This window comes from Neoarius graeffei, chromosome 20 (assembly GCF_027579695.1).
Source record: "Neoarius graeffei isolate fNeoGra1 chromosome 20, fNeoGra1.pri, whole genome shotgun sequence".
Taxonomy (NCBI): domain Eukaryota; kingdom Metazoa; phylum Chordata; class Actinopteri; order Siluriformes; family Ariidae; genus Neoarius; species Neoarius graeffei.
In genome coordinates, this window is record NC_083588.1 from 26200066 (window position 1) to 26224578 (window position 24513).

General features: G+C 41.0%; 1 protein-coding gene across 4 annotated transcripts in view; it reads right to left on the minus strand.

Annotated features, from left to right (window-relative positions):
- Positions 1-24513, minus strand: part of mfsd11 (major facilitator superfamily domain containing 11) — a 54393-nt gene that overhangs the window by 10935 nt on the left and 18945 nt on the right. For 2 of the 4 annotated variants that reach the window (XM_060901439.1, XM_060901440.1), the window contains exons 2-14: positions 11558-11668; positions 7791-7916; positions 7532-7587; positions 7179-7286; positions 6925-7004; positions 6746-6842; positions 6558-6616; positions 6284-6443; positions 6128-6168; positions 5968-6033; positions 4049-4174; positions 3809-3983; positions 3486-3621 (exon numbers count right to left, since the gene is read on the minus strand). In XM_060901439.1, coding sequence (XP_060757422.1) covers positions 3486-3621; positions 3809-3983; positions 4049-4174; positions 5968-6033; positions 6128-6168; positions 6284-6443; positions 6558-6616; positions 6746-6842; positions 6925-7004; positions 7179-7286; positions 7532-7587; positions 7791-7886 — 1200 coding nt within the window. In that variant the 5' untranslated portion in view covers positions 7887-7916; positions 11558-11668. The remainder of the gene's footprint in view (positions 1-3485; positions 3622-3808; positions 3984-4048; positions 4175-5967; positions 6034-6127; positions 6169-6283; positions 6444-6557; positions 6617-6745; positions 6843-6924; positions 7005-7178; positions 7287-7531; positions 7588-7790; positions 7917-11557; positions 11669-24513) is intronic. The other 2 variants (XM_060901437.1, XM_060901438.1) reach the window with 1 other exon arrangement.

Sequence of the window (24513 nt, forward strand, 5' to 3'; positions counted from 1 at the left end):
CCTGAGCAGCGTGTGTTTGCAGTCTGTCAGGAAAGCTAACGTGCATAATACGTAACGCACGCAAGTATAGATTTGTTCTTCACTCACTAAAAATGAACCATAGCGATCGGGGAACTGGCTGAAATACTTCATAATGGATGTAAACAAAAATTTAATATGAATTTTACTATATAATTTTAGTCTTAGATTTCTCCTGTTACTTAAATATTCATATTCCCCTTTCCCTAGTCAGATCTTATAGTGCAATTAGAGTACATTTCAATGAATTCATCTTTGGTAATTTATGTCCGTCAAAAGTAACATGCATAAGTATACTAACCCACGTGTTTAATATTGTATTGTTCCACAGAGTCCTGTTTCCAATCCTTAATGTTAATAGTAAGTTACTACTGTTATGTTATGAGCATTTCTTCACAATGAATTCTTGTGTTATGTCGGTTCATAAGTGATAACAGAAAAGTTATCACCTTGGCTCTTGGTCGTGAATCTTTTCACCTGTTTCTTGAATAATTATATTCTCATTTTCTGGAAAGATCTTTGATATTTTCCATTAAGTATTGTAAAAACCTGATTATTTCATTCTTATATGCATGGAGTTTTGTAAAATAAGGAGAAAAAAAAACTAAAAATACTTATTTTTTTTCCGTCAAAAAATAACATGCATAAGCGTAGATTTGATAACTTCGCAGATGATTTTTTTGAAAATCCAGTGTGATTACTATCTTTTCAATTAATAAGTTTAATAAAATAATAAAAGTTTAATATGATGTAGTTTAATTTTTCAATAAAAGAATATGAATTTTGACATGATTTGTTACATATTATTACCCATTAGCAAATTTTGACTCTTATACATATATTATGGTAATTGCATCTGAAACATTCTAAATCATTAGAGTTATAGTAATACAGTAGCTTATTTTAAGGTGGCAGTTCTTAGGTTCAGATCCCTTTGTGATCAACAGGAGGTCATGATCGATTCTCTTCATTGGATTGCACAAGATGGAGCAAACCACTGTTAATATTTTCATGCACATTTTTGTTACAACACTACTTCATCATAGGTAATTAAGGGATCCCTGTAGATTTTCAATCCATCATATACCTCAGTAATCGAAAACAAAACAGTTTAACTTGCATATTGAACTTTAAGGTGAAATTTCAAAATGTGCATACATTAATACTATTTAGGTCAGAAATCACTGAAACACTGGTAAAAATCTATCCTATAAATCATGTATCTAAAACCTCTCAGAGACCCTGAAAATGCACCTGAGAGCATCTATTTTCAAAAAATTTTCCGGGGGACCATGCCCCCGGAGCCCCCTAGTTTCGCTTCGCACCTTTGGTGCTTGCTTTCACACCATTGGCACACAATTGTCTGTGTATTATCATGCCAGAATTTAGGGCTTTAATTTTTTTCTGGGGAAAACACTGCTAAAAGTAGATAAAGAGAACCTAGTTAAACAAATGAGAAAAATTATACTTGGTCATTTATTTATTGAAGAAAATGATCTAATATTACATATCTGTGAGTGGCAAAAGTATTTAACCTCTAGGATTAGCAGTTAATTTGAAGGTGAAATTAGAGTCAGGTGTTTTCAAATCAATGGGATGACAGTCCAGTGCAAGTGGGCACCCTGTTTTATTTAAAGAACAGGGATCTATCAAAGTCTGATCTTCACAACACGTTTGTGGAAGTGCATCATGGCACGAACAAAGGAGATTTCTGAGGACCTCAGAAAACGTGTTGTTGATGCTCATCAGGCTGGAAAAGTTTACAAAACCATCTTCAAGTTTATTTGTACATCTCTAAAAAGAGTTTGGACTCCACAGTCAGCCTCCAGACTCCACAGTCAGACAGATTGTGTACAAATGGAGGAAATTCAAGACCATTGTTACCCTCCCCGGGAGTGGTGGACCAACAAAGATCACTCCAAGAGCAAGGTGTGTAATAGTCAGCAGGATCACAAAGGACCCCAGGGTAAAGGCCAATTTATGCTGACAACGCAGTCCTCGCAGCCCCCCCCCTTCGCAGATGCTCTGCACGCACCTCTCAAAAATTGTGACCACCGCAGAAGCCTCGCAGACAGCGTCACAGACAAGAGGGCTCTGATTGGTCCACTCTACATCCGCTGTACACGCACTTCCGCTTCCCTACTTTCCCGGTTTGTTTTGTTTTCACTACTGCCATTTTTAAAAACACGAGCGAAGATGGAGCAGCACGAAGAGCGGTTGATCGAGGAAGTACGTACATCTATACGACTCCAGTTCTAGTCATTATAAGTAACGGGAGGATAAACACTCCACTAACCACACCCACCAACTACTCCTAGCGATTTCGCGACTTCGCGCCCCCCTTGCGTTGTGGCGGTGAATAACACCACGCACGCCTATTACTCCCCGCTCAACGATAAATTACAACTGTCTGTGAAAAGCTATCTGCGAAAGCCTTGTCGCAAGAGCATGCAGAGGCCCTAACTTCTAAGCAACTGAAGGCGTCTCTCACATTGGCTAATGTTCATGAGTCCACCATCAGGCAAACACTGAACAACAATGGTGTGTATGGCAGGGTTACAAGGAGAAAGCCACTGCTCTCCAAAAAGAAAATTGCTGCTCGTCTGCAGTTTGCTAAACATCACGTGGACAAGCCAGAAGGCTATTGGAAAAATGTTTTGTGGACAGATGAGACCAAAGTAGAACTTTTTGGTTTAAATGAGAAGCATTATGTTTGGAGAAAGGAAAAAACACTACATTCCAGCAAAAGAACCTTATCCCATCTGTGAAACATGGTGGTGGCATCATCATGGTTTGAGCCTGTTTTGCTGCATCTGGGCCAGGATGGCTTGCCATCATTGATAAAATTCCTCCAAGCCGGTGTGCAGGACTGATCAACAGTTACTAGAAATGTTTAGTTGCAGTTATTGCTGCACAAGGGGGTCACACCCGATACTGAAAGCAAAGGTTCACATACTTTTGCCACTCACAGATATATAATATTCGATCATTTTCCTCAATAAATGACCAAGTAAAATATTTTTGTCTCATTTGTTTAACTGGGTTCTCTTCATCTACTTTTAGTACTTGTGTGAAAATCTGATGTTTTAGGTCATATTTATGCAGAAATATAGAAAATTCTAAAGGGTTCACAAAACTTTCAAGCACCACTGTATGCTTGGGTGCTATTGTAACAATCAATAATTTACCAGGTAGTTATAAAGGTAATTTTAGACCCCTGCCAATAATAAATACAAGCCCAAACCCCAATATACACACACATATAGCATGATTATTCTGAAGGTGATAATATTGCTTATTTAATTTCATCATAAAACTTTGGTACATCAAAAAACTAATGCGAAACTAATTACTGTTAAATGCCCAATACCCATTACTTCATAGCACTTCTTTGGACAAAAATACCTTTGTGAACACTTTCTTTAAAAATATACTGGCTTTCATGACAATGAACTGCTGTGTTTTACCTGTACAAACTTGAAAATAGCAAATGCTGGGGCGCTATCATCACGAAATCTGAAGCCCAGGATGCTGAGCAGTTGTGTGTTGAAACAGCTGTCACCCAGGCCAAGCAATAAACTGCAGAACAATGCCAACTCCTTGCTGATCCCACAGTAAAACACATGATGAACAGAGAATCAAATATCGAGTCAAGACAAGTGAATCAACCAACAGCTAGTATGCCGAATGAAGAACGACACTTAGCACTGCTAATTAGGACATGTTGGTGCTACTGTTTGGCAAAACTATGCTTTATAATTCAGAAGTCACTCCTGTTTTCCTGCATTACCCAGGCATGATGAAGCCAAGCAGCTGTGTGCCTTCCTCTGGTGCTAAGGGAGCATCACTGGCTATGTTCAGGAATATTAGGTAGAAGGCCAAAAAATGGGTGACCAATCCCAAAAGCACCACAGGGTTCCTTCCATATCGGTTGCACTGGTTCAGCATTCCAAACATAGACCCACCTGATCAAAGAAAAGGTATCATTATAATGTCTCATACAGCCTCATTAAAACTCACACAATCTTACCAAGTATTTCACCAACACCAGTGAAAATTCCAGAGAGGCCAATGAGACTTTTGGCATCATCACCAAAGCGATTCATGGCTCCTATGCATGTCCCATAAACCCCACTGTAAAAAGTCAATTCCAGCCCTGCAAAAGGGAGGGGGGGGGGGGGGGGGGTTTAATAACACGCACACACTTTGGTTTGTGCATTTGAACTGCATTCTGTATTCCCACAACAATTTTTTTTTTGTGCTGATTTGGATGTGTTTGGGTCATTAGCTGCAAAATATCCCCAAACCCTCAATGAACGTACACATGTATTGAGGTTTTTCACCCACGTGACCAAGTCATGTGAGGCTGCCATTTTGGACGTCACGGCTCGAATCAGTTTGAATGCGAGGAAGGCGACAAACGAAAAACATAAAAGAAAAAGGAGCGAGATGCAGAAAACACCTTCACTGTCCAGCGACGTAGGGCATTTACAGGGCGAGCAGAGGGAGAAGTATTTGCAAAAATTGAGGTTAGCAGGCTTAGAGAACGACGTTTACCTGCTTCCACCAGGATTGTTCACTGACGTACGGAAGTACACGAAGCCCTCGTCTTTACCTGACTTCGGCCCACATGATCTGTATACCTATGTCGTTAAAAACCCATTGCCATACACAGGTATTGATCTGAAAGCGTATAAGAGTTTGGATACCTACAAATATTTTGTGTCAGGCTGGGTAACATGCCTACATCAGCGGGTCGTCCCTGGAGCCGGTGGTCGCCATCTTATTACAGCTAAGGTTTGTTCACATTTTCATTTACTTTCGGTCCTCAGGATAAACAAAATGTTATTAAAATGTCATTGAAATAACTTCTTAGTCTGTTGAGACATGGCCCGTTATAAATTTGCTGTTACCAGGCAATGACCAAGAACTGTATTATTAGGGTCGGTGTCTGTGTTGTAGCAGTGTACTAGCAACTAGCTGTTAGCACTAGCTAATGTCAACATCATAGCTGGTATGTTACTGTAGCAATGCTTACGTTCAGTCATTTGGATGACTGTTAAAACCTTTCAGTCTCAAGGTTTTCCTTTACTGTATTTACTAGTTTACTGTAATTATGATCCGGCAGCTATTTACACCGGATCCAGTGTAAATAGCTGCCGGAGCGCGCTCCGGCTTGCTCCCCCTCAAATTAAGCAGCGTGCTCCGGGAGCAAGCTGGAGCGCGCTGCTTAATTTGAGGGGGAGCAAGCCAGAGCGCGCTCCAGAACCTCGGCCGGAGCACTCCGGGAGCAAGCCGGAGCGCGCTCCGGAACCTCGGCTGGAGCACTCTGGGAGCAAGCCAGAGCGTGCTGCTTAATTTGAGGGGGAGCAAGCCGGAGCGCGCTCCGGCAGCTATTTACACTGGATCCGGTGTAAATAGCTGTCGGATCATAATTACAGTAAACTAGTAAATACAGCAAAGGAAAAACTTGAGACTGAAAGGTTTTAACAGTCATCCAAATGACTGAACGTAAACATTGCTACAGTAACATACCAGCTATGATGTTGACATTAGCTAGCTTGACCTTCAAAATGGCGGACACCAGGGCGTCACGTGACCCTGTGACGTCAGGTGAAAAACCTCAATAGTGGGTGTCGGGTGCACACGTCCTTTATCAGCAAAAGAGGATGAAAGAAAAGGGGTGGGGGGCAGTCAAAGGCAAGATCAGTGTCCATAGAGACTAAAAACAACTTTCTGGGGAAGGGGGGGCAACCCCAACCTCACTCTCTCCCTTATACACACCTTCATGGATTAGTAATTTGCATTTGTTTCAGAAGTTCAAAAGAAATTTTAAATCATTCTTCAGAGTGTATTATTGTCCATTCTTTTTATGGGTGTCCATAATTCTGGGATTTTTACTGTAATTTTAGAGTTAATTAAGTGGTTAAGTACAAGTATAGGGTTTACCTGTGTATGCAATGGATATGCTTAGCAGCAGCATTTCTTTAGTCATGGCCAGCTGAATGGATTTCTCTGTTCACACAACATGCATTAGTAGAACTTAAAACTAATTAGCAGAGTTTAAATGTGTTTTATACAGTATTTCACAGCAGCAGAGAAAACTTACTGAATGCCACCAAAGCCTGAGCACCTAGACCCTGGGGTGTGCTGCATAAAAATACAAACAATATTGAAAGAGGTTAGTCTTTGCTTTAAATATTAAGCATTATCTATCGAAAGCATTTCCTGCCCATACAGAGAGTCTCGTGATTTCCATACTCACACCACCACTGAGTCGCTTTCACAAACCTCTCCAGGCAACAGTGATTCAGACCCCTCAGAAGGCACAACCTCAATCTCAGTCCGCTGAATGAGAAAGAAGAGGAAGTTTCCAACCAGACTGATGACGGTGAGTGAAATGAACACTGTCTGACGGTCTTTGTCTGAGACATATAGGGAAGTAGCCATCACACACTTGAGCATTATTTCCAACTACACACAACTGCATCCACTGTACATACAATACTGAGAACACTGGGAAACACCATGACCCTCACCTGATATGTGAGCCTTCCCATGCCAGGCAACATAAATGTAAAGATTACCAAAGAACAAGCTGCAAGAAACAAAACACACACACTTCAAATCATTCCACTCAATTAATAATAATAATAATAATAATAATAATAATAATAATAATAATAAAGCAAGAAACATATAAATAAATAAAACCACCCAATCACACCTAAACTGCAGCAAAGCCCAAAATATCCCACTGTTACGGCCGATGGAGGAGTCACTGGAATTGATGGTGAGGAGATTCCCCTGAGCGGTCCACAGCACTGTGAAAAGTAAATTACATCAATTAGAAAAAGAAGAATGCCAAAGTTTTGTAGAAGTGCTTAAATAAGCATCACACAGTACCTGCTGCTGCAATTCCAACCAAGACTGAAGCAGTGTAGAAACTCCAGGTAAAAGGGTGAATAAACATAGCAATGTATCCACTAAAATGATATGAGAACATTTTCAAGGACACACACAGATATGTACTGTGCATATTTTATATATATATATATATATATATATATATATATATATATATATATATATATATATATATATATATATACACACACACACACACACACACCACTTGGGGAAGTGTTCGCTGACCTCACCTGTAAATTAGTCCACTGAAAAACAGTGACAACTGAGGTCCAATGACAGCTACCACTGAGGGAGCAATTAGGTTTGATGCAGAGAATACGCCATAGATAATAGCCATGCTACCAAAAAGGAATGAAGTTAATATTAGTAGAAAGCGTCATGTGTTCTGGTGATAAATGTGATTGGTCACAGAATTATAGCCAGTGAATTTACAGGACTTGAATACTGGGAAATAAACCTTAAGATTCCAATACAAGTAATGGATGCAACTTATACAAGAGCAATATAGAATCACATCATGACTTACTACATAGTAAAATGCACTCAAACAAGCTCAAAAAAATATTTGCTAAAAAGATAATACCTTGTGTACCCACTTCCATGGAATTCTGTGCTATTAAAACTCTTAATGACAGTTTGCTGTAAAAAGACCAAAACACAATTCTGAGCCAAGCATAATTTTCTTTTTTATGCCTCTGCAAAATATAACATTTCAAAACGTGGAGAAAAGAATGGCATGGCAAATAGTGAAAACTCATTTTGACACTGAAATTCCTGTGACATATGACTGGAAAGAGAGCCTAAAATAAAATTTCACTTTTTTAAAAAGATGCGTCTCATACTTCAATGTTTCCACAGGTCTGGAAGGCAGTGAACAAGAACATAAAGCCAAGACCCAATACAATGATGTTTAACAGCAATTTGCTTTCTGGCCTCATCTTGGTGTGATGTTCTTACTCGATCACACCCTGAAAAGCACAGAAAAAAAAAAAATATCAGGTGACCTCTGCAAGACAAACATGTAAAACAGATCCTTAAATGCTACACTTATCTGGTCTATGGACTGTTACAGCCCTGCTACATTTGGGCTCTGGCCTAGAGGAATAGTGCAGGTCTTAGTAAAATGAGCTGGAGATAGATGATGAAAAGCTGGGTCTGTAGGGAATAAAGAGGCTTTGGAACTGGGGTATACTGACAGCATTTATAATACATACAATTCAGGACACAGAAGATACCTTTAACAAGTGGGCAGTTGAAAGATAACCAATGTAGCAAATGGTCCCCTAGAGAGACACGTAGACACCGCACATAATGCAAGCACTGAGGAAACAAAAGCAGGCAACTTATGCCGCTTTTCCACTACCAACGCGGCCGAGTTGGGCTGAGCCGTGCCGTGCTGAGTTGGGCTGAGTCGGGCTGAGTCGAGCTGAGTGGGGCTGTTGGAGTTGCATTTCGACTACAACCGCGCTGAACCGTGCTGGCTGGAAGTGGGTGGACACATTGGGTGGAGTTAGCGAAAGTGGGTGGACATCACGTGATGTCATTAGGCGGCGCAAACAGTGACAGTGACCTTTTAAGCGGTAGTCTCACGACCCAGATAGTAAACAATAAACATGGAGTCGTTAGTGTTGCTGGTCTTGGTGCTGTGGCTTGTTGTCACCGACAACGCCAACAGATACTGGCAAGAGCGTATAGATGAGGCGAGGCGCATAAGGCTTCAGAAATTCTCGTAATTCGTAATTCTTCCGGGTTTACAGATCCCAGCGTGCTCACGGGGCGTGTGTGGGCATGTGAGGACACTCCTCCTCACCAATCAGTGCACAGGGGAGTGTCTCCTCACGCCCCTAGCCCCACTCGGCTCGGTTTGGCTCACTTCAGCCCCACTCCAAAACCGTGCGAGTTTTGGGGGCTGAGCAGGGCTGAAGCGAGCTGAGTCGTGCTGTTCTGAGGTAGTCGAAACGTGAGCCGTGTCGGGCTGAAGTGAGCTGAAGCGAGCTGAAGTAGGGTAGTGGAAAAGGGCCATAAGACAAATTATGCATCAACATGTCCATGCATGCATGTGTGCGAGTGAGTGAGTCAAAGGGTAGGCTTGCCATCGCTGCCATGTTTGCTTTAAAGATGGAGCTCTTTCCATTTCAGCACATTCTGGTGACTGACTGGCCCAGCGGTAATAACGGACACTTGGTCCACCAATCGGGCAGAAAGGTACAGAGAAAAGGAGAGAGAACGCGAACAAGCAAACAAGCAAACCAAAGCAGCATGCAGACAAACACCGACACACGCACACCAACACCTGTGCATATAACACAACCCACCTGAAAAGTCTCAAGTCTACTTTTTTGTATACTGCTTTTCACAATAGACATCGTGACAAAGCAGCTTAACAGTAAAATAGAGATTTTAAAACATATGAACTAATACATTTATCCCTAATGAGCAAGCCTTAGGTGAAAGTGGCAAGGAAAAACTTCCAGAAACGACACAAGGAAGAAACCTGGAGATGAACTAGGCTCAAAAGGGAACCAATCCTCATGTGGGTAATAACAGTGTGATTATAAATAACTTGCTTCTATATGTCCTAAATGGTCAAAAGTGCAGTTGTGTACAAAGGAAAATTCATTGTAATTTTAAACATGAAGCCTATTTTGTTGAGGTTATCAAATGTTCATTGAAGGGTGCAGACCCAAAAAAAAAAAAAAAAAAAAAAAAAAAAAAAAAAGTACAACTGCAGTCCTAAAGTTATCATGGCAATTGTAGTCCAAAGCAATCATAGCAAAACTGACTGTACAGAGCAATCTTCTACTCGTGCATCTCAAAAAGTTAGAAACTTGTGGAAAAAAAAGTAAACATTCATATGCTCCATATTCATTACATGTGAAGGGAAATATTTCAAGCCTTTTTTGGTTTTAATTTTGAAGAAATTAGCTCATGAAAGTCAGAAATCCAGTACCTCAAATTATTAGAAAACTTCCTAAGATCTATCAAAAAAGGGATTTACAATCCAGAAAATGTCCAACTTCTGAAAACTATGTTCATTTGTACATTCAATACTTGGTTGGGGCTCCTTTACCACAAATTACTGAATCAATGCAGCATGGCATGGAGGCAAATCAGCCTGTGGCACTGCTGAGGTGTTCTTGAAGCCCAGGTTGCTTGGATATTGGCCTTAAGCTCATTGGTTCAGCCTCAGCTTTTTTGAATCAGGCGTTTCTCATCTTCCTCTTGACAATACCCCATCAATTCTCTCTAGGCTTCAAGTCAGGTGAGTTGGCTGATCAATTAAGCCCAATATCATGGTTAGCAAACCATTTGGTAGTAGCTTTGGCACTGTGGGCAGGTGCCAAGTCCTGCTGGAAAAGGAAAATCAGCATCTCCATAAAGCTAGTCAGCAAATGGAAACAGTAAATGCTCCAAAATCTCCTTGTCGGGAGCTGCGCTGACTTTGGACTTAAAACACAGTGGACCAACACCAGCAGATGACACAGGACCCCAAATCATCACAGACTGCAGAAAAACGCTCAACTTCAAATACTTTGGATTCTGTGCCTCTCTACTCCTCCTCCAGATTCTACGACCTTGATTTCCAAATGAAATGCAAAATGTACTTTCATCTGAAAAGAGGACTTTGGACTACTGAGCAACAGTCCAGTTCTTTCTCTCCTTAGCCCAGGTAAGATGCTTCTGACGTTGTCTCTGGTTCAGGAGTAGCTTGATATTAGGAATGCAACAGTTGTAGCCCTTTTCCTGAAGGCATCTGTGCATGGTGGCTCTTAATGCACTGACACCAGGCTCAAATCCACTCCTTGTGGAACTCTCCCAAGTTCTTGAGTCAAGTTTTCTTGACAATCCTCTCAAGACTGAGGTCATCCCTGTTGCTTGTGCAACTTTTCCAGCCAGCCTTCTCAGCAATGACCTGCTATGGCTTTCCTTCCTTGTAGAGGGTATTGATTGTCTTCTGGACAACTGTCAAGTCAGCAGCTGCATGTACTAAACTAGCCTGACTGACACACACACACACAGTAAAGTGGTGCTTGAAAGTTTGTGAACCCTTTAGAATTTTCTATACAATTACACCAGATACTGAAAGCAAAAGGTTCACATACTTTTGCCACTCCTGAGAGTGTAACATTGGATCATTTTCCTCAATAAATAAGTTACCAAGTATAATATTTGTCTCATTTGTTTAACTGGGTTCTCTTTATCTACTTTTAGGACTTGTGTGAAAATCTGATGTTTTAGGTCATATTTATGCAGAAATATAGAAAACTCTAAAGGGTTCACAAACTTTCAAGCACCACTGTATGCCTGCTGTCACGTAATGGTGAAGCACAGTGCATGTTGGGCACCAAGTGCAAGCAGGAACTCCAGCAAGACCACCTGCAACAGCATAACTAAGATGGAGCCAGAAGGTAACCGACATGAGGGTGTCATGAGACATAAGGCAGCCAGTTACTCCACCATGAACAAACCTGAGTGAATGAATGAGTGGAAGGGGCTACAACATCCTTATATCCCAATTTACCAAAAACACATTGCCCTGGAACCCTGTTTTGAGCCTAGACTTAAAACGCAGAGGAAGGCAGGCCAGTTTAGCACCTGCAAATCTTACTACAAAGTCATGCTGTTGTAACATGTGCAGAATGTGGCTTGGCATTGTCTTGCTGGAATAAACAGGGACACCCCAACATCGTTTGGATGGCAGCACATTTTACTCCAAAACCTGTGTACACACACACACACACACACACACACACACACACACACACACACACACACACCTTTCAGCATTGTGCACCTTCACAGATGTGCAGGTTACCCATACCATGGGCACCAAAACACCCCCATACCATTAGCATGGAAGAACATCCATAATTTCCAAAAATAATTTGAAATCTGGACTTTTCAGACCACAGCACACTTTTCCATTTTACATCAGTCCATCCTGAGATGGTCCCAAATTCTCTGGACCCAAGCTGGACCCATTTCTGGATGTTGTTCATAAATAGCTTTCGCTTTGCATTTGTAGATGAAGTGACACTGACTACGTTTACATGCACGTCCAAATCGAGCTGCTGTTGGTAATCGAGCAAAGGGTCCCAGCAGGGGTGCCAGAGAAATCCAATCCTACATGCACAAGTGAAATCGGGCTATTGTGCAAGGTGCATTGTGCACCCGAGCCACACGTGGCGCTACACGCCCCATCGTGTTGGTACACTTCCAGTTGTCGTCATGAAGAGCTATAGTGTTGCCAGATACTGCTGACGTATCCCAGCCCAAAACATGTTCAAATCCGCTAAAATGCACTTAAAACACCCAATCTGGCAACAGTAGTAGTTCCGTGTTCAAGCTGTTAGGCTTGCTCTAACAGACTATGGCTACAAACTGTCCGGCGCAGACCACTGTTTTGTAAGACAACTTATTTTGCACAATAATATTTTTCTAAAGTCCATTTTTTGCTTACAAAAAAATTTTTTTTTTGCTTACAATTTAACTTATGTCTTAATAAACACACAAAGTTCAGTTGTTTTGTTTTTATTGACATTCTTCAGATGTTGGACATGTATACACACAAATACAATGACTTCTGTACACAATTCACAGCTATGCAACAGCTGTACAGATGTATTTGGTGATACAGTAAGTGAGCTAAATTTTAACAGTGCAAACAATGCCACAAAAAGAAAAGATTCATGCTGTTGTCATGATTCGTTGTCATGCCGACCGAGGCTGTTGTGTTTCCCGCTTGTGGTCTCGTCACTCGTCACTTCCGGAAGTAGCTCGACAACTAGCTCGATAGGGTATACATGCGCAAAATAGCTCGGCAGAAATCGCATAAACTAGGTCGTGTAGCTCGATTCCGAGAAATCAAGTTCGGTTCAATTTCAGCCGAATTAAGGTGTATACATGGCATTTTGAACTTCGATTTCAGTCGAGCAACGGCAGAAATTCGATTCTCTCTATGTGCATGTAAACGTAGTGACTGTTTACCAATAATGGTTTTCAAAATTGTTCCTGAGCCCTTGTGGTAATATCCTTTATACCAGGGGTTCTCAGCCTTTTGTGCTTCGTAGCCCACCTATTCATATTTGTAATGAGTCGGGGCCCATCAAAAAAGATCCCCAATAATTTTGGCTCATCTATTCTATTAGAATCTAATAATCTATTGTCAAGTGTATTAATGGAATGCAACATCACTCCCTGTTACAGATGGGAGCCCACTGCAAGAAAAACAAGTTGTTTTTAATTGCAGGTATTGTATTTAAAACTATATGGATGTGCCAGAAGCCAAACACAAAAATATGCATCCAGGGCATTCTCAGTCAAAAAGGATTAATGATCCAAAAGTGGAATCTGGTCGATTAACACGCACTTATTGCCATGTTTGTGTACAGCAAACAAGCAAGTTATTAAAACCAAGAAGTACACTCAAAAGGAAAAAAAAAAAAAATCAATGGGATAAATCCTTACACGTTAACAAAGAAGGATTTTTTTCTACGAGTTGGAAAATTATCCATCCGTTGAGTTCCCAAACATCTCAAACTACCTGGTACTGCAGACATCGTTCTACTTGGACAAACAGATGAAAACCTGGAAGAGCAAGGAGGAGTCCAACTTTTCATATGTGGCTGGGTTATAGATCTGGGGATCAGGACACTACAAGATAGACAGCAGTAGACGGATCCAAGTGCAGGAAGTGTGTTTATTAGCAGGTGTGATATTTACAAAAACACAAATGAAAGCAGAATCATAAAGCACAGTATTTAAACAGCATTATAAAAATATAGCTAGAAACAAACATGACCGTAATAATACTTTGCAAAGCCTCTGTGAAAACAATGCCTATATCGGTCCATATTTGCTGATTGTGTTCAAATCAGGAGTTTCCCCCATAACGACTGGGTCACAAGAATATGCACCATGCGCTCCGTGAGCGCATGCAGCCGCTCCGTGAGCGCATGCAGCCGCTCCGTGAGCGCATGCAGCCGCTCCGTGAGCGCATGCAGCCGCTCCGTGAGCGCATGCAGCCGCTCCGTGAGCGCATGCAGCCGCTCCGTGAGCGCATGCAGCCGCTCCGTGAGCGCATGCAGCCGCTCCGTGAGCGCATGCAGCCGCTCGAGCTGAGCCAGATTCAAGTGTGCAAAGGCGTGACAGTCAAGTGCTCGGGTGCTGTGTGACCACAACTTTTAGATCATGTGTACATTGCCATGCATCACTGCCAAAATGCCTCATTTTCATCGAGAACCCATTGCAAAGCATTGGGAGCTGTAGTGTGACCATAGCTTAAAAGGAACAGTCCACCGTACTTCCATAATGAAATATGCTCTTATCTGAATTGAGACGAGCTGCTCCGTACCTCTCCGAGCTTTGCGCGACCTCCCAGTCAGTCAGACGCGCCGTCACTCCTGTTTACTCCTTTTAGCAATGTAGCTAGGCTCAGTATGGCCAATGGTATTTTTTGGGGCTGTAGTTAGATGCGACCAAACTCTTCCGCGTTTTTCCTGTTTACATAGGTTTATATGACCAGTGATATGAAACAAGTTCAGTTACACAAATTGAAACGTAGCTATTTTCTATGCTATGGAAAGTCCATAGCATAGAAAATCGCTACGTTTCAATTTGTGTAACTGAACTTGTTTCATATCACTGGTCATATAAACCTATGTAAACAGGAAAAACGCGGAAGAGTTTGGTCGCATCTAACTACAGCCCCAAAAAATACCATTGGCCATACTGAGCCTAGCTACATTGCTAAAAGGAGTAAACAGGAGTGACGGCGCGTCTGACTGACTGGGAGGTCGCGCAAAGCTCGGAGAGGTACGGAGCAGCTCGTCTCAATTCAGATAAGAGCATATTTCATTATGGAAGTACGGTGGACTGTTCCTTTAAGGAGATGGATGTGACGCTGGATGCAACCCAGCAACTGTACCACAGGGTATCTGCACATTTTTCAAATACAAATTTAAAGACTTTTAAGACCTTTTCAAGACCTCTAAATGGAAAAATTAAGACTGTACCATGGCAAAGAAAGTGATAACAACTTAAAACTTTTCTGCAGTAGTTTTTTTACTAATTTTAAGAAGAATGCACACAATTGGTGAACAACAGGGTGCATCAATGGAAACTGTTAGACATGCAAACAGCTGAAGCAAAGTCATGCGTTTTGGGCCTGCAGAACTACTGTAGCAGCAAGGAGAAGACTGGTGTTTACTGGAGAAAACACCATGAATCATTTCAAAAACGAAAACAATAAAAGGCAAGTAGAACCAGCTGAACAACCTTAGCCGGCATTATTTCAATCCCCAAAGATTATCTTTGATGTGTGATTTTGTGTCCGACGGCAAAATCAGTCTGAGTGTCGTACAGTATACAGCTGGCTGAGGAAGTTCTCAAGTATCTTCTGCATTATAGCAGGTAACAGCATAAACCTGTTTATGCAGTCATACAAATCATCAGAGCGTTACATTAAACACAAAAAAACGGTCACCTTTCATAACCATTATCAATATTAATCAATGTGTTCTAATAACTAATCAGTGCAATTGTTATATTCATTATTCAAAAATAATCATTAATTATTATCTATAATCCATGAATAATTGTTTGTATTACTACTAATAACTACTTTTTTAATAATTTTAAAAAATGAACTCAATTTTATAGCATTTTAATTACTACTTAATTAATAAGCAGTGATTATCAAAATGTAATTTAATAATTAATTAGTAATTATCAACTACCACTTAATTATACTAATTAATAAGTAGTGATTATTAAAATGCTATAAAATTGAGTTATAAGATTAGTTAAAATTATTATTAAAAAGTAGTTATTATTATTATTATTAGTAGTAGTAGTAGTAGTGATAAACAATTCATGGATTATAATAATTTGTTTTTAATAGTGAACATTGATAATTGTACTGATAACATTAACAAGTATTACTAGTAGTATTATTGTTTATTATTATTATTAGTAGTAGTACAGTTATTTTATATCAATGTTCACTATTTTAAAAAATTATCTATAATCCATGAGTATTTGTTTGTATTGTACCAGTTACTACTTTTTAATTATTTGTAATAATTCGTAATAACTTAATTTTATAACATTTAATAATCCCTAGTACTTATTAATCACTAATTCATAAGTAGTAATGATTAATAATCAATAATAATTACTACTACTAATTATTATTAGTGGTTGTTAATATTATTCTTATATTAAAAACACTTGTAGACGATAGGTAATAAAAAAAACGTTTTGTACAAATTATATTGTACTATATTTAGAATTATTGTATTTTCTGTAGTTCTTTTTAATTGAGGTTTATATATTTTATATTAAACTTGGTACAATAAACAATGCTAATTATGTAAAAAAATGATGCTAATCATTATTAGTAGTAGTATTATGGACTTATAGGGCATAATACTACTACTTTCACGACCGGCATTTTTAAAAACACGAGCGAAGAGCGGTTGATTGAGGAAGTACGTACATCTATACGACTCCAGTTCTAGTCATTATAAAAAAAAAAGTTCAAGTCATTATAAGTAACCGGAGGATAAACACTCCACTAACCACACCCACCAACTACTCCTAGCGACTTCGCGCCCCCTTGTGTTGTGCCGGTGAATAACATCGCGCACGCCTATTACTCCCCGCTCAACGATAAATTACAACTGTCTGCGAAAAGCTATCTGCGAAAGCCTTGTCGCACGAGCATGCAGAGGCCTTCACAACCACCACACCACACCACACTTCCTCCAGTAGCCTCCTAACGTTAGTTCTTGATCTACGGAACGCACAGAACCAATGCTGCCCCCAAAAAGGTACGCTGGTCACTTAAAATTACAGTTAAAAAAATACCCCAAACCGGCTGGAGACATTTCACTCGTTCTGTCCAATATTAAATTTAATACCTCCCTTTCGAAAATTCCAGTCATTCCAAACAATTTAAGACTTTAAAACTGAAAGTTGTATTTAAGACTTTAAGGACACGTGAGAACCCTGTTAATTATATTGATGGCTCTTCCCAGTTATCAGCTATTCTTTGGGGGGGGGGGGGGGGGGGGGGGGGCGCTGAAACTGTAACCACATTCACCATCAGTAGTCAGTATAGAACCTATGTGGAATCTGATTGGGGAACAGCTAAAAAGGGCAAACTCAAAAAGGACTTGAAGTAGGTTTAGCTAAACCATGTTTCAACAAATAGTAAAATGGACTTTCTTCATAGCAGCTTGGTCATATTAATGTGATATGCTTGCTGTAGAACTTTCTCAAGTTTGTCATTTCAACAATATACAGTTGGTACAGTACACTTAAATGTTTCTCCAGGACCATGGTACTACATCAAACATACAACAAAGCACATGAATGCAACTAGTGTAAACATTGCAGAATATAAACCACAAAAAATGCAAAACAGCAAGGACAGTCGGGGGAGGAGAGAAACACCTAGCACAGTGCCAGTCATTAAATGTACAGAAAGCTTGAGTGTGTTTTAAGGTAGCAATTTGTTTAAAATAAATAAATAAAATAAATAGAGGAGTTGTGCAAGTGATAAGCATTTTAACGCTAAAAAGTGATGCATTATTGTTCACTGTGCAAAGGTTGCAGTAGAAGTGGTGTGATCAATCTGTGTGTATCAGTCCAGTCCCTCAGATGGCATGTGGGAAGAAACTGTTAAAGCCTGGCTGTGAAGGCCCGAATGCTTCAGTACTTTTTTCCAGACAGCAAGAGAGTGAAAAGATGTCAATGATCCCAAGCACCCTTCACACAATACTGGTGGCATAAATGTCTGTGAAGGAGGGAAGAGAGACTCCAATGATCTTCTCAGCTGTCCTCACTATCTGCTATAGAGATCTTGCACGTGACGTCACAGCCGATCCAGATTGTGACAGACGCCATCGTGTCGGTCAAACGCCATATTCCGCCTTCTACTTCTGGTTCTACTTCTGCTTTTACTTCTACCTTTTCTTCTGGAAAACCCTACTATATACAATTCTACTACAACGGCTGTGGCTACAAGCTCTCCCTACCTGTGCACGGTTTTTATGTTTTTTGTGTGTATTTTTGCGTGTTGTTCATCTGTACCGGACTTCATTATCCACTACAACCGTATGGACTTACTGGACATTGGTTTCCAGCAGAAAATGACGGTTTGTAGCGATTTCCATCGCATGCACAACATTCCGGACGAAAAAAAAAAAAAAACCATTCCGGACGAGACCAGACTGCGAGACCAGCGGGGTCTCCGTGGATTGTTATCGGAAGCAAAGCGAAGGAGGCAGCGCCGGGAGCCGAAGCAAAAGCGAGGCTACAGGCAGAGCCGGCCTGTTGACTAAGCTCAGAAAACAGCTACTCAAACCTCCACTGCCAAGCCTCTACCTCTCCAACGCCAGATCCATGTAAACAAGACGGACGATTTGGAATTACCTTATTCTATTCTATAATCGGCTGGACTTACCCATCCAGTGAGGATCATTTTCTTGTTTACAAGATGCCACATCTGAGTCGCTGACAAATCCTGAATTTCTGTAAAGAAAACTGTCCAGAGATTTATAAGCACGCAGTGCTTCACCACTGAACAGCGAGGGAAAGTTGATGAGCTAATCATACACGTCCGGGTATTCCGCTGGCAGTTCAAAATCCGGTCGTGAAAACTCCGTCCGGAAAGCCATAAGGGTCACAAATCTGTAGATCGTTTATTTTAGACATATATCTAGTTATCTGTTCATTAGAAAAATGAGCCGTGTAGTCCGTCGGTTGAAATTGATACATTCTGTACACGAGTGCAGCAGTATTCAGTGGTGTTTTTTACCGACAAGATGGCGGTTGTGCACTTTCCGGTCACGTGACTGCAAGATCTCTATAATGTCTTGTGACTTGAGACGGTGCAATTCCCAAACCAGACCATGATGCAGTTGCTCAGTATGCTCTCAAATCGTCCCTCTGTAGAGGACTGAAGATGGGTGATGGGGTTTTCCTCAGCCTTTGTAAGAAGCTGAGATGCTGCTGGGTTTTTTTTGGCTATGGAACTGGTGTTGAGGGGAACAGGTGAAGTTTTCCACTAGATGAACAAGGAATTTGGTGCTCTTGAGCTCCACAAGTGAGCAGTCTATGTACAGTGGAGAGTGGTCACTCCGTGTTCTTCTGAAGTCAACAACCATCTCTTGTTTTGTCCACCTTCAGAGATCACGTCAACAACCTACACCAGTCTGATAGCCATTGCACCACCTCTTTGTATGCAGACTCGTTCTTACCGAGGAAAGCCACCACAGTCATGTCATCAGCAAACTTGATTCAATCTGTGCATTACTGCACAGTCATGAGTCTGCAGCAGTGGACTGAGCACATAGTCCTGGCTTTTGGGGGGGGGGGGGGGGGAGCTCTCAGTATGGTGGTGCTGGAAGTTCTGCTCCCAATCCAGACTGACTGGTCTCTCAGTCAGGAAATCCAGGATCCAGTTACAGAGGGAAGGTGTTCAGGTCCAGCAGGCTCAGCTGCTGAGGAACATGTTGAATGCTGAACTGAAGTCTATGCACAGCAATCGAACATGCACATCCTTTTTGTTCAGGAGGCTAAGGGCCAGATGAAGTTGGTGGCTATGGGGTCATCTTTTGACTGGTTTACAAACAAAGGGGTGCAGAAGGAGGCAGCAGGTTCATTGTGTGCCTCATGACAAGCCACTCGAAGCACTTCATAATGATGGGTGCGAGTACAATGGGACAGTTGTCAGGACACTGAAGACTTCTTCAGCATGGGAACAATGGTAGGGGTCTTGAAGCACTTTGGAATTATAGCATTGATCAGGGAGATGTTGAAGAGGTCAGTGAGAACATCTGCCAGCTGGTCTGCACAACTTCGTAGCACTTTACTGGGGATGTTGTGACCGGGATCGAAACGGGAATTTGGGAGCACTGGTCCATTTGGACCAGTGCCTCTCAGATGTACTGGTCCGAATGGAGTAGCACTGGTCTGTATTTATAATTACAAATTTCAAGCCGATTTTATATATTTATTCATATAATACAACCATATTATACATGAGTGATCAATTTCAACTGTCTATAAACTTCTTCCTCAGTCATCTCATTATCATCACAATCTTCGAAACCCTCATCCAGATCATCATCATCTATCGGGTCATTCACCACATCATGCTGCACCTCCTCGTCATCTTCATCTCCCACCTCCTCATTCTGTCTCTCCTGGGGCTCTACATCTCCTGCCACATACTCCCTCTCATCACCTGCAGGCTGCTCTGGCTCATCATACTTGTTGAGCGATATCCGTTTGTTTTGATAGCTGTCAGAAATGTCAAGCCAAGGACTTTTAAACTTCGCGGGGGTCTAATCTATCTGACCAATAGCGGTTCAAGTTACATTTGTCTTCACGGGCAGCAACGAAAATGAACGGGAAGAAACAAAACTTCGCGCAGCCATGCTGCATGTAGCAGTGTATACTGAGCATGTAAACAATATGGCGGCGCCCGTGTCTATGCCAACTTGACAAATGTCTCAAAATCTATTGAAATTATCGTAAAAAACGGTAAAGTAGACCAAGTTCTGCTTAAAATGGGCGAGAATCATTGATAGAAACCATCGAGGCAGTGAGTAGTTTGATATATATAGCGTGGCGAGCCAGTCACCCACTCGGTCAAGTACATGTCACTAGTCGCCCGTACCCTTTCCAACTCGCATTGGCGAGTGGGCAACCGCCCGTTTCGATCCCTGTTGTGATGTCCAGCAGCCTTCCATGAGTTGACTCTGCATAGAGTTTCCCCACATCAGCTATGGTCAGACACAGCACCTGGTCACTGGGAAGAGGGATAGGCTTCCTTGCTGCCATGCACCTCAAACCATGCACAGAAGCTGTTCAGCACATTTGGAAGGGAGGAATCATTGTCACAGGCAGGTGGTGTTGTCCTGTAGTTCATGATGGCCTGGATGCCCTGCCACATGCACCATTTGTCACCTTGGCCATGAAAGTACAGTGGAGCTTGAAAGTTTGTGAACCCGTTAGAATTTTCTATATTTCTGCATAAATATGATCTAAAACAGCATCAGATTTTCACACAAGTCCTAAAAGTAGATAAAGAGAACCCAGTTAAACAAATGAGACAAAAATATTATGCTTGGTCATTTATTTATTGAGAAAAATGATCCGATATTGCATATCTGTGAGTGGCAAAAGTATGTAAACCTCTAGGATTAGCAGTTAATTTGAAGGTGAAATTTGAGTCAGGTGTTTACAGTCAACGGGATGACAATCAGGTGTGAGTGGGCACCCTGTTTTATTTAAAGAACAGGGATCTATCAAAGTCTGATCTTCACAACACACGTTTGTGGAAGTGTATCATGGCACGAACAAAGGAGACTTCTGAGGACCTCAGAGGAAAAAAAAAAAAAAAAAAGGTGTTGTTGATGCTCATCAGACTGGAAAAAGGTTACAAAACCATCTCTAAAGAGTTTGGACTCCGCTAAACCACAGTCAGACAGACTGTGTACAAATGGAGGAAATTCAAGACCACCAGGAGTGGTCAACCAATAAAGATCACTCCAAGAGCAAGGCGTGTAATAGTCAGCGAGGTCACAAAGGACCCCAGGGTAACTTCTAAGCAACTGAAGCCCTCTCTCACATTGGCTAATGTTAATGTTCATCAGCCACTGCTCTCCAAATAGAACATAGCAAACTGCAGACAAGCAGCAAAAGATCACGGACAAGCCGGAAGGCTATTTGATAAATGTTTTGTGGACGAATGAGACTAAAATAGAACTTTTTGGTTTAAATGAGAAGCATTATGTTTGGAGAAAGGAAAAACACTGCATTCCAGCATAAGAACCTTATCCCATCTGTGAAACATGGTGGTGGTATCATGGTTTGGGCCCGTTTTGCTGCATCTGGGCCAGGACGGCTTGCCGTCATTGATGGAATAATGAATTCTGAATTATACCAGCAAATTCTAAAGGAAAATATCAGGACATCTGTCCATGAACTGACTCAAGAAAAAGGTGGGTCATGCAGCAAGACAACGACCCTAAGCACACAAGTCGTTCTACCAAAGAATGGTTAAAGAAGAATAATGTTTTGGAATGGCCAAGTCAAAGTCCTGACCTTAATCCAATCAAAATGTTGTGGAAGGACCTGAAGCGAGCAGTTCATGTGAGGAAACCCACCAACATCCCAGAGTTGAAGCTGTTCTGTATGGAGGAATGGGCTAAAAGTCCTCCAAGCTGGTGTGCAGGACTGATCAACAGTTACCAGAAATGTTTAGTTGCAGTTATTACTGCACAAGGGGGTCACACCAGATACTGAAAGCAAAGGTTCACATACTTTTGCCACTCAGATATGTAATATTGGATCATTTTCCTCAATAAATGACCAAGTGTAATATTTTTGTCTCATTTGTTTAACTGGGTTCTCTTTATCTACTTTTAGGACTTGTGTGAAAATCTAATGTTTTAGGTCATATTTATGCAGAAATATAGAAAATTCTAAAGGGTTCACAAATTTTCAAGCACCACTGTAGCTGTGGATTCTCTGGGTGTGTGCGTGTGTGCTTTGCTGCTCTGATGGGCCAAGACAGTTTGGCCCTCGCTGCTCTTAAGGCCACCGTATCACCTGCTCTGAAGGCGATATGGTTTGAAAGCACACCACTTTCAATGGCTCTTCCCCAAGTCACTGGCATCAGGCAAGGCCAAGGACTGGAGGCTTGTTCCTCACAGCAGGCCGAAGTCATGTAGCTTCTCCAGCAGATCATCCTTTATGATGTTTTCTGCATAATTTCCGTACTGAAGGAGTGTCTGGTAATGGTAGACACGAACACAAGTTGATCCAATGTCAACGTACTGTACAAGGTCGGGCAAAGGAACAAGATGACAAGAAAGCACCATCTTTGATCCAGAGACACCACTACGTGCTACTGCCATGCCATCATCTTGACAACAAGGCTTATTTAAGGATACCTGTATATCATGCTGTAGAACATTGGTTTGAGAAAGAACATCAACAAACTAGAATGCATTTCCAGAGAAAATGCAAAAAAGTGTGCTTGCTCAGGCGTGCCGCCATGGCGACATGGCAAGAGAGGCGACCGCACGCCCATACGACAAGTTGTGTGTCAACACGCGAAAGTTTGGCCACACATTTTTGCTCATTGTGGCGCCCGCTTGTGGCCAAATGAGACCAGATTTGATGAGGGTACATGAACTGGTGCCGAAAGTCATCAACAAATATGGTCTTGATACATCAAAGCGTTTCTGAGATATGAGCCAAAATACGTTTCTGCCAATTGTGAGGCCCCCTAGTGGCCAAATGATATCATATCTGATGAGGGTACTTTGGATGGTGTCCAGTCATGCCACTAAATATGGTCTTCATACGTCAAAGCGTTTCCGAGATATGAGCTCACTTCCTGGTTGGTGGCTTCGCCATCAATTTTGATCGGCTGCCACGGGCGAACGCTTTGACATACAAGAGCGAAACAAATAACATTCATTAGTAATTCTTGTGTCATACACTTCGATGTATGAGAGCAAATGAGACACACTCTCATTAAAGACAGGTGTTCTTTGTTAACGGCGCACGCACGCCGGAGCTCGTTAGGCACGTGCGCCGTTAACAAAGAACACCTGTCTTTAATCAATGAGCGCTTATTTAGCTTGGCTGGACATGTGGTAGATGATAGAAGAAACAGACTCTCTGGTGACAAGGTAGAAATGCTTCTGTTTTCAAAGAAAAACTTGCCATTGATGCACAAGTAATTACAATAGTCAAGTGTGCGTTCACTGGCTAATAGATTAAACACTCTTACATGCACTTAAGTTTCACCTATTTATTTTTATTTGTATATCCTTATATGGCAAGTGTATCACCTGTTTTCATTGAAAAAGACCATACAAATATGATACAATGGCATATGGCACTATGACTGAAAATTATTTTTGTATTTTTTGTTACTGAATGTGGGAAGAAGAGGGCTGTTCCATAAAGGTTAAGTTTTCAGACCTAAATATGAAAGAGTGTTCCAAAGCAATATATCCAAATATAGTGATTTTTTTTTGTGCCAGATATTGGATGTGAAAAGAAGAAAATGTTTGTGGTTGTGTGAATTTCCCATTACAGGAATTAATACGTTAGCCTATTACCAAACATCTAGTTAGATTTGTACAAAGAGAGAGAGAAAAAAAAAAAGTCTTTGTTTTACAACCTTGGTTGCACTTGATTCCATTGGAAATTACTCTACAAATACACATTTGACAAAGATGATAGAATGGCTATGGTATAAGTATGACTGGAAATTATTTTTGTATTTTGATACTGAATGAAGAAATGGGTTGTTCCATAAGGCATAAGTTTTCAGATCTAAATAGGCTTATGAAAGTGTGTTCCATAGCAGTAGGCAAATATTATATGAGGCGGAAGTTGTTTTTGTGCCAGATATTGGATGGGAAAAAAAAAAAAAAAAAGTGTGAATTTCCTATTTCAGGAATTAATATGTTAATACCAAACATGAAGAAAGATTTTACAATGTCTTTTTGTTTGTTTTCAACCTTTGAG